The 12,754-nt window shown below is 46.3% G+C and overlaps 1 protein-coding gene across 4 annotated transcripts in view; it reads left to right on the top strand.

The window, feature by feature from the left end:
* Nucleotides 1-3,878: 3,878 nt before the first annotated feature.
* Nucleotides 3,879-12,754, top strand: part of HIPK2 (homeodomain interacting protein kinase 2) — a 196,421-nt gene continuing 187,545 nt past the window's right edge. For all 4 annotated transcript variants that reach the window (XM_065938693.1, XM_065938692.1, XM_065938691.1 and 1 more), the window contains exon 1: nucleotides 3,879-4,091. In XM_065938693.1, the coding sequence (XP_065794765.1) occupies nucleotides 4,073-4,091 (19 nt within the window). In that variant the 5' untranslated portion in view covers nucleotides 3,879-4,072. The remainder of the gene's footprint in view (nucleotides 4,092-12,754) is intronic.

Raw genomic sequence — 12,754 nt, 5'->3', positions numbered from 1 at the left:
GACACCCACATCTCCAAATATAGTCACCATCTGAGGCACTCAGGTGTTAGGGTTTTAACACATGAATTTTGGGAGGACAGAAGAGGCATTCCAGAGAGTGAGACTGCCTAGAGTCACTCATGGCTAGACAACAGCTGGGACGAAGTTGGGAGCAACTACTAAACGTGGATCAGGGCAAGCTCTGAGCCGAGGGACATGCAAACAAGTGTGTCATGGACCTTGCCCCAGGATGCTGCCAGCCCAGTTGTGGGGACAGGGCGCTGCTACAGAAAAGAAGAGTCAGCCATCTAGACTGGGGTGTGCGGAGCACAACAGAGTGTGTGCAACAGGCAGGAACTGTGCTTCCTAGAAGAGATAAACATCAGCTGGATTGGTCACTGGGAGGTTTTCATGATAAAAATAACCACCTTTTATGGAACTCTACTATCTGTCAGCCCTTTGTACACATTTTATCTCTAATCTAATCCCATCCCAGGGGCCGTGGGGAGGACTGTACAAAATAAGTTACACCAAGTTCTTGGTGTTGTGCTTGGCATAAGGGAGCATGCAATAAATGACGGCTAATTATCCATCGAACAAATATTTGTGCAGTACCTGCCATGTGTCGGGCAATGTGCTCACTGCTGGGGATAGAACATCAGCCAAGATGGTCTCTGTCCCCACTGAGCTTACGGTTTATGTGCATTATCCAGTGTGGTAGCCACTGGCCTGGCTACCATAATAGTTGGCTATTAAAGTTAACTAAAATGAAAAATTCAGTACTTCAGTCACACCAGCCACACTTCATGCACTCCACAGCCACCAAGGGTTACATTTCCATTCCTGCAGAAAGTTCTATTAGGTAATACTGGAAAGGGATTAGAGATAAAACCTGTATGGTAAAGGTCATGATAGAGACTTATGGGTAGCATGGAGGAACAACTACTATTCATCTCACAATCAAGATGTGGACACTGAAGCTCCGAGAGGATAAACTATTTGATCAAATTCACAGAGCTCCTAAGTGGAAGAGCTGGGATTGGAACCCAGGCCTGTCTTAATCTCATGCTCCCTCAGGCTGTTTTGTGGAGGAAATGAGACAGGCACAGGTAGTCTGTTTAAAGACAGAAGATGGAGAAGCCATCCTCGGTGGGGAAGTAGCAGCTTGGACAAAGGCACAGATGGGCGAGGCTGGCAGAGGACCATGAGGAAACCAGTCTGGCTGGAGAGGCAGTGACTTGCTGAACTCAACTTATGTGCTTAGAAATGTAAGTCAGAGCCTGCCTGCCTTGATTAAGAGCCAAGAAGCAACGAAATTCAGCCCTGAGTGCAGAGGTTGACTCTTTGAAGGATGTTAGCAGGAGCACGGCATGGTCAGAGCTGTGTGTTTTGAAGGCGGAAGTGCTTAGGGTAAAGTGGGCTGTGACCTGTAGACGACAGGGGGAATAGAAGGAAGGGATAAATGACGATGTGAAGCAAAAAACACAAGAGGGGGAGCCAAGAGCTTAACCCCAAGATTGATTGATTGATTGATTTTGCTTTCTCCCTTTTTAAAAATTTTAATTTTATTGGAGTATAGTTGATTTACAATGTGTTATTTTCAGGTGTACACCAAATTAATTCAGTTATATATATATACATATATTCATTCTTTTTCAGATTCTTTTCTCATATAGGTTATCACAGAATATTGAGTAGAGTTCCCTGCATTATAAAGTAGGTCCTTGTTGGTTATCTTATAGTTATGTGTATATGTCCATTTCAAACTCCTGACTTTTTTCCCTTTTGGTAACCATAAGTTTGTTCTCAATATCTGTAAGTCTGTTTTGTTTTTTTTTTTTTTGTAAATAACTTCATCTATATCCTTTAAAAAATTAGATTCCACATATGAGTGATGTCTTGTGATATTTGTCCTTCTCTCTCTGAATTACTTCACTTAGAATAATGTCTTTCTTTTTATGGCTGAGTAATATTCCATTGTCTATATGTAACCACATCTTTATCCATTCTTCTGTTGAGGAACATTTAGGTTGATTCTGTATCTTGGCTATTATGAATAGCGCTGCAATGAACACTGTGGTGCATGTATTTTCTCCAATTATGGTTTTCTCCACATATACACCCATGAGTGGGATTGCTGGATCATACAGTAGTTCTATTTTTTAGTTTTTAAAGGAGTCTCCATACTGAACCCCAAGATTTAACACTGTATAACACTGGACAATATACTTCATTTCCCTGGGCCTCATCCTTAACCCCAAGATTTAACACTGTATAACACTGGACAATATACTTCATTTCCCTGGGCCTCATCCTTTCAGTTCTAAGGGGGCATGGCTGGCCCAGGTGATTTCTGAGAGCCCCTTCAGCAATGGTAGTCTAGGATTCTGCAAACCAGAATGACATTAGGCTCAGAGAAGCAGTGCAAAGTGTAGCATTGAATATGGGGACAAGGAAGACAACAGAGTCAAAGGTCATCCGTGGCAAAGGGGAAAGATGTGCTACTAACAAAACAAGATGAGTTTGGGGGGTTTTTTGGAGGGGGAAAATAATGGTTTGTTCATTATTTTACATCCCCCAAATACAGACTTTAAACTTTTTTATTTTTTGACCCAGGACCCACAGCAGGAAATTCAACTTGTATCCTGGTCCAGTACAGTTGTCCAGTATATATGAATGAAACAAAGTGTTTATGAAACAAATAATTACTCTTTCTAAGGGCAATGGCGTCTAATACTTTCTGTTCTATTATTATTTAAAAAGTTGGTTGCCGTCCATTGAATGTCTGTTATGATCAATTACTGTGTCACGACCCACAGTTTTAAAAACACTGCCTAAGAGGAAGATCAAGTCTTCTTAAGTTGGGGGCGATGGCAGGCATCCCATCAAAGAACCCAAGGCTAGCTGCAGGAGTGAACTGGCGAGCCTCGGGGCTGGAGAGTCTGGAGCGCTTCTGAAGCTCTGTGAGGCATGAGTGTTGAGGAAGGCAGAGGCCTGGGAACCAATCGGTGGCAACTACTCGTCTAGGTGATAGGGGTTAGGGGATTAACCCTCAAGACCTGGTAGACCTGAGGATGGGGGCGGAAACCAGATTCCCGCAGGAATCCAGCGACCACCCGAAGGCTGCATTTCTTAAGCGTTCGCGGAATGGCTCCCGCATCTCTGACCTCATTTGGATTTCCAAAGCTCCTCCACTCACTCAAGCGTCCGGGAAGGACCGCGTGCGCCCACTCCTCCATTCATTCATTCATTCCAAACCCATCTCGGGGAGCGCCAACCAGGTGCGAGAAAGGGCGAGCCGCCGGCGGCCGAGGCTTCCCTTCCAGTCGGTTCCCCTCCCGCCCAGCTCGCGCGCACACAAAGTTCTGGCTGCCACCCCCGCGGGCCGGCTCCCCCTTGCCAATCAGAACCTAAGCGCATGCACCGCCGCCCGGCGGAGCCGCCTAACCTCCCCGGCTTCCCGGGATCCGCCCCCCACCCCCCCACCTCCCCACCTCCCCGCACCGGCCCGGCAGCTCCTGCCCTGCGCTCGGCCTTCCCCGCCTCGCATCCGTGCCATCGGCGCTCGATTGCGCGCGGACTCCGCGCTCCGGGCTCGCTCGTCGCTCGCGCCCGGCCGCCGCTCCCGCCCCCGCCCCCGCCCCTCCCCCGGCTCCTCCCGCCCCTCCCCCGCCTCCCGTGCAACTTTTGCCGGAGCCCCCCCCTCCCCAACACACACAGCCATGCTGAGCTGAGCCCCGGCCGGGGACTGGCCGCGCGCTGCCCGCCCCGGCTCCCGCCCCACCGCGGACCCGCTCGGGGGCCGCGGCCGCTCGGCCCTCGGCCTCGGCCGCTGCGCCCGCCCGGCCGCCCCCCGGAGCCCCCGGGAGCCCCGCGCAGGGCCCGGGCCGCGGCGGCGGCGGCGGCGGCGGCGCCCGGCCCCCTCCCCCGGCGCCGGCCAAGTGAGGCGGTGATGCGGGCGCTGGCGGCCCCGGCTGCGCCGAGAGCGGAGACACAGGCTCAAGATGGCAGATTCCGACTGAGGCTGGGGGGGCCGAGCTCGCGCGCCGCGATCCCTTCTCCGTTGCCATGAATCGCGGACACCCCGGCCCCGATGGCCCCCGTGTACGAAGGTAAGCGGCGCCGGCCCGCCGACTCCGCCGACCCCCGCCCGCCCGGCCGTCCGGCCCCCGGAGCTTTGTTCTGCCCGCGGCCCCGCGCCGGGCAGCACCCCCACACCCCCGGCCCGCAGACCCCCGGCGCCCGGCCCCCGCGCCCCACCCCCGGGGCTCGAACCGGCCGCCCGCCCCCCTCCCCGCCACCCCCTCCGTCGCCCGGCGATCGGCCGGGATCCGGAATCAAACAGATCTTATTCCCAGGGTGGAGAAAGAGGCGGGGGGTGGGGTGGGGGGGTGTGCGAGGGTGGGCTACTGGCCGAAGAAAAGAAATTGGGTGGGAGGGGGCGCCGGGAAAAAGACAGACCCGTGACGGTGCTTTTTATTTATTTGTAAGAAATAAAGGTGATGCGGTGTAGCTTTCCATCTCCACCCCCCGCCACTAAAGAAAATTACCTTTAGGGTGATCTGTTTCCACTCTCCGTCCTCCCAGCTCCTTTCCCGTTTCCCTCCACACCCCCCACCCCCCAATACACACACACACACACACACACACACACACACACACACACTCCTTTATTCTTCGCGAGCCTCAAATTTTGGGGGGCTGTCGGATCGGAATGTGCGGGGCTAGGTGATGAGAGGGGGGCAGAGAGGAAAAGTCCATTTCAGAGCCAGGCAGAACAATGAAATAGGCGAAAATCTCCCCGCATTGGCGTGTGTAAGGGAAAATGTAGTTTAGGTTTTCCAGTCGGGGAGGCTGCCGAGACGCTGGTCTCGATCGGTCTGGGTAAACCTGCGCGGTGCACCTTCTTCACCTGGCGCTAGGTCCTTTTTCTCGTCTGTCTTTAGGAAGAAAGACCAGAACGGAAGGCACGAACACTCCGTTTACCCTGCAGTCCCCCTCTCTTTCGTTTCTCTTCAGTCAGTTCTGTCAGCTTCCAGCCAGAAATCAAACCGGAATCAACTAAGTTTTTACACTTCGATGTGTTTTGTGTGTGTGTGTGTGCTTGTAGTAGGAGGGATTTTGAACCAAAGGGTGTCTGATTTTTTTTTTTTCAGTCTTTTTCCTCGTGAAAATGTCTTTCTCATGAAATCATTGAAGTAGCAGCCTTTACATACTTTGAGCGTCAGTCCATCTGGCTTTCTTTCGGTTTTGTTCAGATATCCTGTGGATGAAATAGCAAATGAGAGGAGGCAAGGGTTTGTGCGGGAATGGAGAGAAGGGGCGAGGTTTTAATCCTCTATAAATCCGGAGAACAGTCATGGCTAGTGAGACAGGGAACGCATTAATAGTTTTATCTCTGTTATAAAGGCAGATTGAAAAAAAAAAAAACTTATCTGAAAAGAAAATCTGTTATTAGTTCCAGAGCTCCAAATGAATTAGGTTTCTGGTTGGAATAAAGTTACCAGTCAGGCCCTGGGTAACGAGGCTGTAAATAACCTATGGACTGTAAATATTTTTTTTCAGACTCTCTTAGAAACAAAGGGGCCTGTTTAGAAGGCAACAGAGAGATGTTATTCCAGGGGCTTTCCTCTTTGATTCTGAAGAACACAAGGTCCATTTAACCATTCAACAAAACAAAACAAAATTTCTGATCACTCCACCACACAGAGTGGAGCCAGCCCGGTTGCTGTGTGAACATGCTAGGAGGACCCAGTCGGGCATTCATTGTTCCTCTGAGTCTCTGGGAGGGGGCTACAGTCAATGCTCCCACTGTCTATGGAGTGTTAAAATGAAACAATTTTCTCTTTATTAAGTACCTCTTTGAGACTCCCTCTGCTGGCCGCTCAGGGTGAGCATTGGAGAAGGAACTTGGCATTGAATTCAGAACTATAGTAAAACAGGCTGCTTTCCCTTTCTCAAGGGGCTGGGTATGTGGGTTGGGATGTATTTTGTCAACTTTGTAGAAAGCCGTCCTGGGAACCGTGCTGTTCCCCTCCTGTTCTTTTCATTCTAAATCCATACGGAATGTAGGCCATCCCCCTGCGGCTAAGACTTGGCACTCCGCTTCTTCCTACAGTGCTCTTTTAGCGCATGACACCAGATAAAGACCTGTGGGTGTGTACGACGTTGTGGTTTAAGCATAATCTCAGATCTCAAAGGTCTCGAGCTCACTTTTTTTACTTGCAAGCCAGCCTTCTGTGTCCCAGCTGACCTACGTGGCCACTTCTGCCACCCCTGGCTCCCTCGGTCTTGTGTGCATGCTCTGTTGATCATTCCTGGCATTGTGTCCTTCGATTCTGCGAGAGTTTCTTCGAATCTTTGTAATTCTTCTCTTCCTCCTCACCCCTTGTGAACCAGTCCAGCATCACTGCCCGAGCTCAGGCCTGGGTCTTTTTTGAAAGCAACTGTTGGTCATGCTCTGAAGCAGACAGGTGACCCCTCTAATCAGGCATTGCGCTGCAAAACCCACATTTACTTCTTGCGATGAGTGTCTCTGAAACTTCAATGACATCCTTTTTCCCTTCTTTGGCAACGCCCCCTGGATTTAGCAAACCTGAATTTTACCGCATCCCAGTCGGAGCACATGGACTCCTTGTGTGTATCCCAGAGGAGCAGGGCTTTTCCTGTGGAATTCTCCAAGAGCAATTTCTGCTGGTTTTCACCCTACTAAAAGATTTGAACCCTGGATTCTTCTCAGAAGAAGGATAATGACAGGTGAGGCATTTAAGCCAGAATTCAGGGGTATATTCATTTATTTAAATAGGGTGCATTTGCCCCAGGCTAGGATTTGATGTAAAGGCCTGAGTGCGTTAGTGGAGCATTCTGAACCACCAGGTATTTAGAGAGAAGTGATCTGTTTGAAACAGGGTATGTTTGATAATACAAATTAACAGGTAGGAAAGTGTGATCAGTCTTCCACAGCCTGGTTTTAAGGATAGGTTTCTAAATAGCATATCAGTTTTCAATGGCTTGGTACTGATCAAGTTAAACTTCTTTTAAAAGATTTATTTTCTTTAGAAGGTTAAACATTCTCCTTGCAGTTATGTTTACTCCATCAACTTGCTTAGCAAGGCTTTTTCCAACCTGTAGTGCAGAGGCCAACCACAAAGGTTTCTAGTGCCACACGTGCTAAATTAGAGGACCCTGAATTGTATTCTACTCTCCCTGGGCTTGTAACCTTGTCCACTAGTGTTGGCTCATACAGTCAGACTTCCCCAAACTGTAGCATCAAAGTCTGTCATCAGATGGGCCTGAAGACACCTACCAAGAAATGGATTCTGAATCATCTTCCATTAAAAGAATTTGATGACACATGTTCAGAAATATCTTTTCCTGTGTTTATGTTTTATATTTTTAAAAATGAGTAAGTATAAATATTGTTTTCCTTCTTACCACATTTGAGAAGTGAATCAAGGCTCATTAATTTTAATCCCAGATCCTGGACAGTGTGGTACAATACGCGAATCAGAGAAACCTGGGCTTTGACTCTAGCTGTATGGCTTTGGGCATGTTACTTAACTTCTCTGAGCTTTTTTTTTTTTCCTTTTTTTCTTCTTTTCAAAGCCTTATTCGATTGTTCAGGGCTCCATTAGAAACAAGTATATGTAAAGCATCGGGCTGTAGTAGGCATTTTCTCAGTACATGTTAAATCCCTCTATCTTTTGAGCTGCTTACAGGCATGATGACTCCAGGGAAAGAATAAGCCACACATAGTTTAGAAAACTATAATAGCAACATTTCAATTATTAATCTCCTGTCATTCCTTTTCCAGTTTGGGCACCAGCAACAATAAGCCCCCATGGCCAGGGAAGAAAGAGCCTTTTTTGACCCTCTCTGTGACCTTTCCAGAGTCTTTATTCCCACTGAGCTTCTGCTGGTTTCAGGTAGAAGATTTCTCTTCTCCTGTGGCACATTCTCTGCAGCTCTAAAAATGAAGCAAGAAACCGTTCGAACTGAGTTTCAGGGGCTGCAGCTGTGCCTCTGGGAAAATATCCCAAAGTGTGAAAGATAATCTTTGCCCTTTATCAGGATCCATTGGTAACCCAGACAGCCAGCCAGGAAAGGGAGCGCCCCGAGGTGGCTTACTTACCAAAGGCCTCAGAGGGGAGACATCCACCCGACCACAAGCCAGGGACTAGATCCATGCATCTAATGTGATTTTCCTACAAAAAAATTTTTTGATGCTTTCTGCAAGTTACAGCTGCTCATATTCTTCATATTTTATTTTTTGTTTCTTTATTTCTTCCTTCCTTCGTTAGAGACGGATCTTGAAGGAACTACCTTTGAGTAGAACAAAGTAGCAATGCTCAAAAGGGTATGATATGTGAACATTTTTTTATTGTTCTCCAAACATGTCATTTGCCAGTGCTTTCTGGTGGTCTTATGATGACAATTCAGGCTCTTCAGGTTGCTGTCAAAGGCGACTTTCAGAATAATGCCAGCAGATGTTATATAACATCCGATGAAGCATGAACTTCAAAGGCCCCAAATCGTAATAGTTCCATTTTGTGTGGCAGTATTGCGTTGAGAAGGGTGAGGATTGGAAGCAGAGAAAGAAAATGGAAAACCTGGGATATAGGAAGGTCTTTATTTTTCCTCTAAAAGAAGCCATGATGCCTGAAGTTCACGGTAATAATTGTGGCTTAGTTTGTGGCACAACTTCTCCCTCCATTGGCCCACTTGTCCGCCTCACAGACCCACAAAATAGATACCTTCACCCCCACTTTATAGACAGGGTACTACTTTAGAATATCCATTTCACAGATGTTTGTGTGGGGTCCCTGTCCTTGAGTTCAGGGGGGATGGGAAGTGAAAATCAAAACTAAGCAAGAGCTGAACCGTGGTCTGACTCAAGATAGAATGCCTTTATGTGTGTGCCTTTAAGAACTTTAACCAGTTCTTAATTCTTACATGCTCATGTTTCTTGAGGTATAAAGGGAAGACCTCCATTTCTTTATTTTCTCTAGAAAGATTTTGTTTCTTTGGGATCAAAAAAGTACTTCTGAATGCAGAAAATACCTATTACAAATCTCCTAGAAATTTCCCTGGAAATTACCATCTCTAATTTGCAGAAGATTCCGTCTTCCTCTTTCATTACTTACATTTTATACCTTTGTAAATGCACCACATTTCTGATTTGCACATGCCACTTGGAGACTTTCTGTTTTTGGCATTTGGCGTCCCCAGCTCTAGCACCAGTGGACCTATTCATCTTACGTGGCTGTCGGAGAATGAATTCCTGACTTTGCTGCCTGGCTGAGATCCTTAATTCCGGGTAGCTTTGTGATACTTATTGGTGGGGATATAGATTGGGTGGTCACTCTGTAGATCTCTCAGGGAAGGAAGTTGTGGAAGAAGAAGACCAACTCCGCCTCGAGGGAGCATGGATCTCAGAACAGGAGAGGACCTCGGGAGAAATGAGTTCTCTCTCTTGCATTCAGGAAGGTGAATGGCCATGACTTGGAATTGTCTGTTCACCCACAAATTTTTTTCCAGGAAAATGCCACCCTAGGAACTCCCTCAGTGACCAATTCCAGTATTCTATTAATCTGATCATCAAGAAACTCTTGGGTCGGCCTGAGATCTCATCTGCTGTCATTCAAACCTGTTCTCTTTTACTCAGTTCCTTTTTCTGAAACCTTTCATATACTTGAAGGCAGTAACTGAGTCATGGTTGCTTTTTCCTCACAAAGACTGTTTTGGGTCCTCTCCCTCTGAGAGTTCTCATTTCTCCACAAAATCAGAAAAAAATGGTGGCGATCAAAGCTGGACACAGTTCTGTAATAATGGTCCCCTTACTTCAGGGTTCTTGCCTCACGAAGAGCCCGTGGAGAGCAAGAATCAGGTCAGAGTCATCATTGTGTCCCATGTAGTAGCCATGCAGTTCCTAGACCTAGTAGGTGCTTCATAAATACTTGTTGAATTGACACTTCCTTTTAATATAACTAAGTAATAACTTTCATCACACCAGCCCTGGACTGGTTAGTTAGCTTGCTCTCCCCTCAGTTCTGATCTTTATTTTTCCTGTATGTACTTGTGTCTAACCATCCCTCACCCTAACAAGGCCATCTTCTGTTTCACCCTTTGAATTTCACCCTTCTGTTTGTAGCTCTCTAGAACCTTACTTAACAGATCCTACATACAGAATGCGGCTGACTTAAGTCATTAAAAAAAAAAAAAGTTGAACTACTCTCGAAAGAAGAGAGAGGGCTCAGAAGAATCTTGAAAATTTGATGCAGTATTGGTTCATTCAGGCTTAGAAAGGACACTTGTCAGATTCTTTAGAGGTTCTGAGTCAGCCAAAGCCATACCTGTTTTTCCAGGTTCTCTACAAGTCAGTGAGGTGTTCATGACACTGGATACAAGTCAGACTTGTAGCTCGTATCCCTCCATCTTTGGTCTAGGGCCAATGGAAAAGACAAAAGATGTGATGGGCAACGTCATTCAGTTTGCGATTTTCTGATGGGTGACTTTACCATTAGAAAGTAAGCTACTGAAATAGTTGCCAATTTTTAAAAAAGCAGCAGACTTTTAAAACTGCAAAATAATTGTGTGGTTTTCCAGTCACTTATTTCTAAACACAGTGTTGAAGAGATTTGTAGTGTTTTTGAAAGTGGTCTGTTTTAGCAACTCTTGCCTAACTTCTTTTGCTCTAGTAGGTTCTGATTAATTAAATGCCACTGCGTTTAAGCAGAATTAAGATTGATTGACTTACATGTGCTAGCATTGATTGACTAGCATGTGCTATTGCTGTAAACTTCATAAAACCTTCATTGTCACAGAAAGAATTCAGTTTAATATGTGAGTGGACAAGGGGTTTTCTCCCCAGGTTGTGCTATCTGTCCTCAATGAAAGATCATTTTGGAACCTGCCATAACATTGGGTTATGACACTTTGGGTTTACTTAGTTACAGACTCTGCATCTTGATGCTGCAATGAGTTTTTTTTTCCCCCTATGTTGGTACCATTTTCCTCTATATCAATATTACCCTTTGATTCAACCTATGGAGTTGAATATAAAAAAGGCTGATTTTCCAAGGACTTACATAATAAAAGTAATCTATCATGTCAGTTCTATAGAGAACTTCTAGTTTCATAGCATCAGGGAAGCAGATTTAAATGATATGTGTGTCTGGAGTCCTTTCAAAAGCCATATGGTAAAGCAATTGGGAACCTCTGGTTTGTTGGTAGTTGTGGAATTTTGATTTTTTTTTTCCTCTAATGAAGAATTAATAGAGCTCTGACCAAAAAAAAAAAAAAAAAAAAAAGCAGCGTGTAAGTTCTTGAAATTTTGCAGAAATTGTAGAAAGGCAGCAAGTTACACCCTCCAGAATTCTGTGTCCACTACGCACTAGAATCCAGGCTAATGGAAGGAGTTTCTGCAGGAAAGTGAATTTCGAGGAAATTTGTAATGGTGGGCGGGGCTGGTGGGAGCGCACACTGCTGAAGCAGGTACAGTTTCAGCTCCAGCACACCTGTGATCACCGTTGCTCATTAATGAGTATGACCTGCACCGTCAGGAAGAGGTTAATCGATAGTCGTTCTGTTCTGTTAAGTGAGACTGGAAATGTCTCTAATGTGTTACAGAAATGTTTCCACTAGAAAATGGTTATAAATAAAGAAACTCTTTCATTTAATTGTTCCATGACTTATTCCCCCAAAAGGATTTAAGGCCTCTTAAAGAGTTAAGTTCCTGGAAGAGGGGAAATTAATTCATATAGATCAGTTCTGTGGCTCGACCTTATTTCCAAAGATGTCAGATAAGTGAGGCTGTCCTACCCGGAGTGACAGCGGAAGCCATCAGGTCGCTTGTGCTGGCATAACCAGGTGAACAAGCAGAGGGTCTAATGGAGTTCATTTGCAAAGTCATTTTTGCTTGGCTGGAGTGGTAAGCACAAAATTGACCAGCAGAGGAGATCGGTAAGTGTTTGGGATCAGTTGTCCAAAGGCTTTTTAAAACGGGTGCTAATTTGAGAGGCATTTTATAGTGCCGAGAAGGGGACTAACATAATCGAAATGATTCTTGAACAAGGTAGTTTTTCCTGGCCTAGGCATGACAGAGGGAGTGAGGCAGCCGGAGGGCGAGCCGTGCGGTGCAGGGGAAGGTGTGTGCACAGCGGTGATGGACCTGGGTTGCTGTTGGGGTCACACAGGAGAGTGCGGTAGAGCGCCAAGCAGCATGCCTGACCCGGGGCTGCAGTGAATATTTATTCCTTTCCCCGTTCCTCCCCAGCCCATTTGGCGGTGGTCTGGGACCAGGGAAGCTTGCTGGTGTTAGCAGTACCATGATATTTACAGTCTGCCCTCTATATCCACAGCTGGCACATCCGTGGAGTCAGCCAACCTTGGATTGGACATATTTGGGAAAAAAATTGCAGAAAGTTTCGATAAGCAAAGCTTGAGTTTGTTGTGCTCCTGGCCACTATCTCCATAACATTTACATTGTATTAGATGTTGTAACTAATCTAGAGCTGACTTATAGCACACAAGGGGATGAATGTGGGATGAATGTAGGTTATGTACAAATGGTACATATTTTTACATAAAGGACTGGTGCGTACAAGGAGATTGGGCTCCTGGAACCAATACTCCTCAGATAGCACGGGTTGACTTTATTCTGTCTTTCTTAGTAATCTCTTCTTTTTATAGGCTCTCTCACAGTCTACACTGGCATCACAGTATTTCAGGATCTTACTGGGTTACAGTATAACCCCAGGGAAGTCTTCGCACACTT

This window comes from Muntiacus reevesi, chromosome 6, assembly GCF_963930625.1.
Source record: "Muntiacus reevesi chromosome 6, mMunRee1.1, whole genome shotgun sequence".
NCBI classification, from domain to species: domain Eukaryota; kingdom Metazoa; phylum Chordata; class Mammalia; order Artiodactyla; family Cervidae; genus Muntiacus; species Muntiacus reevesi.
Note: the sequence above shows the minus strand (reverse complement) of the source record. Positions and strands in the feature narration are given on the sequence as shown.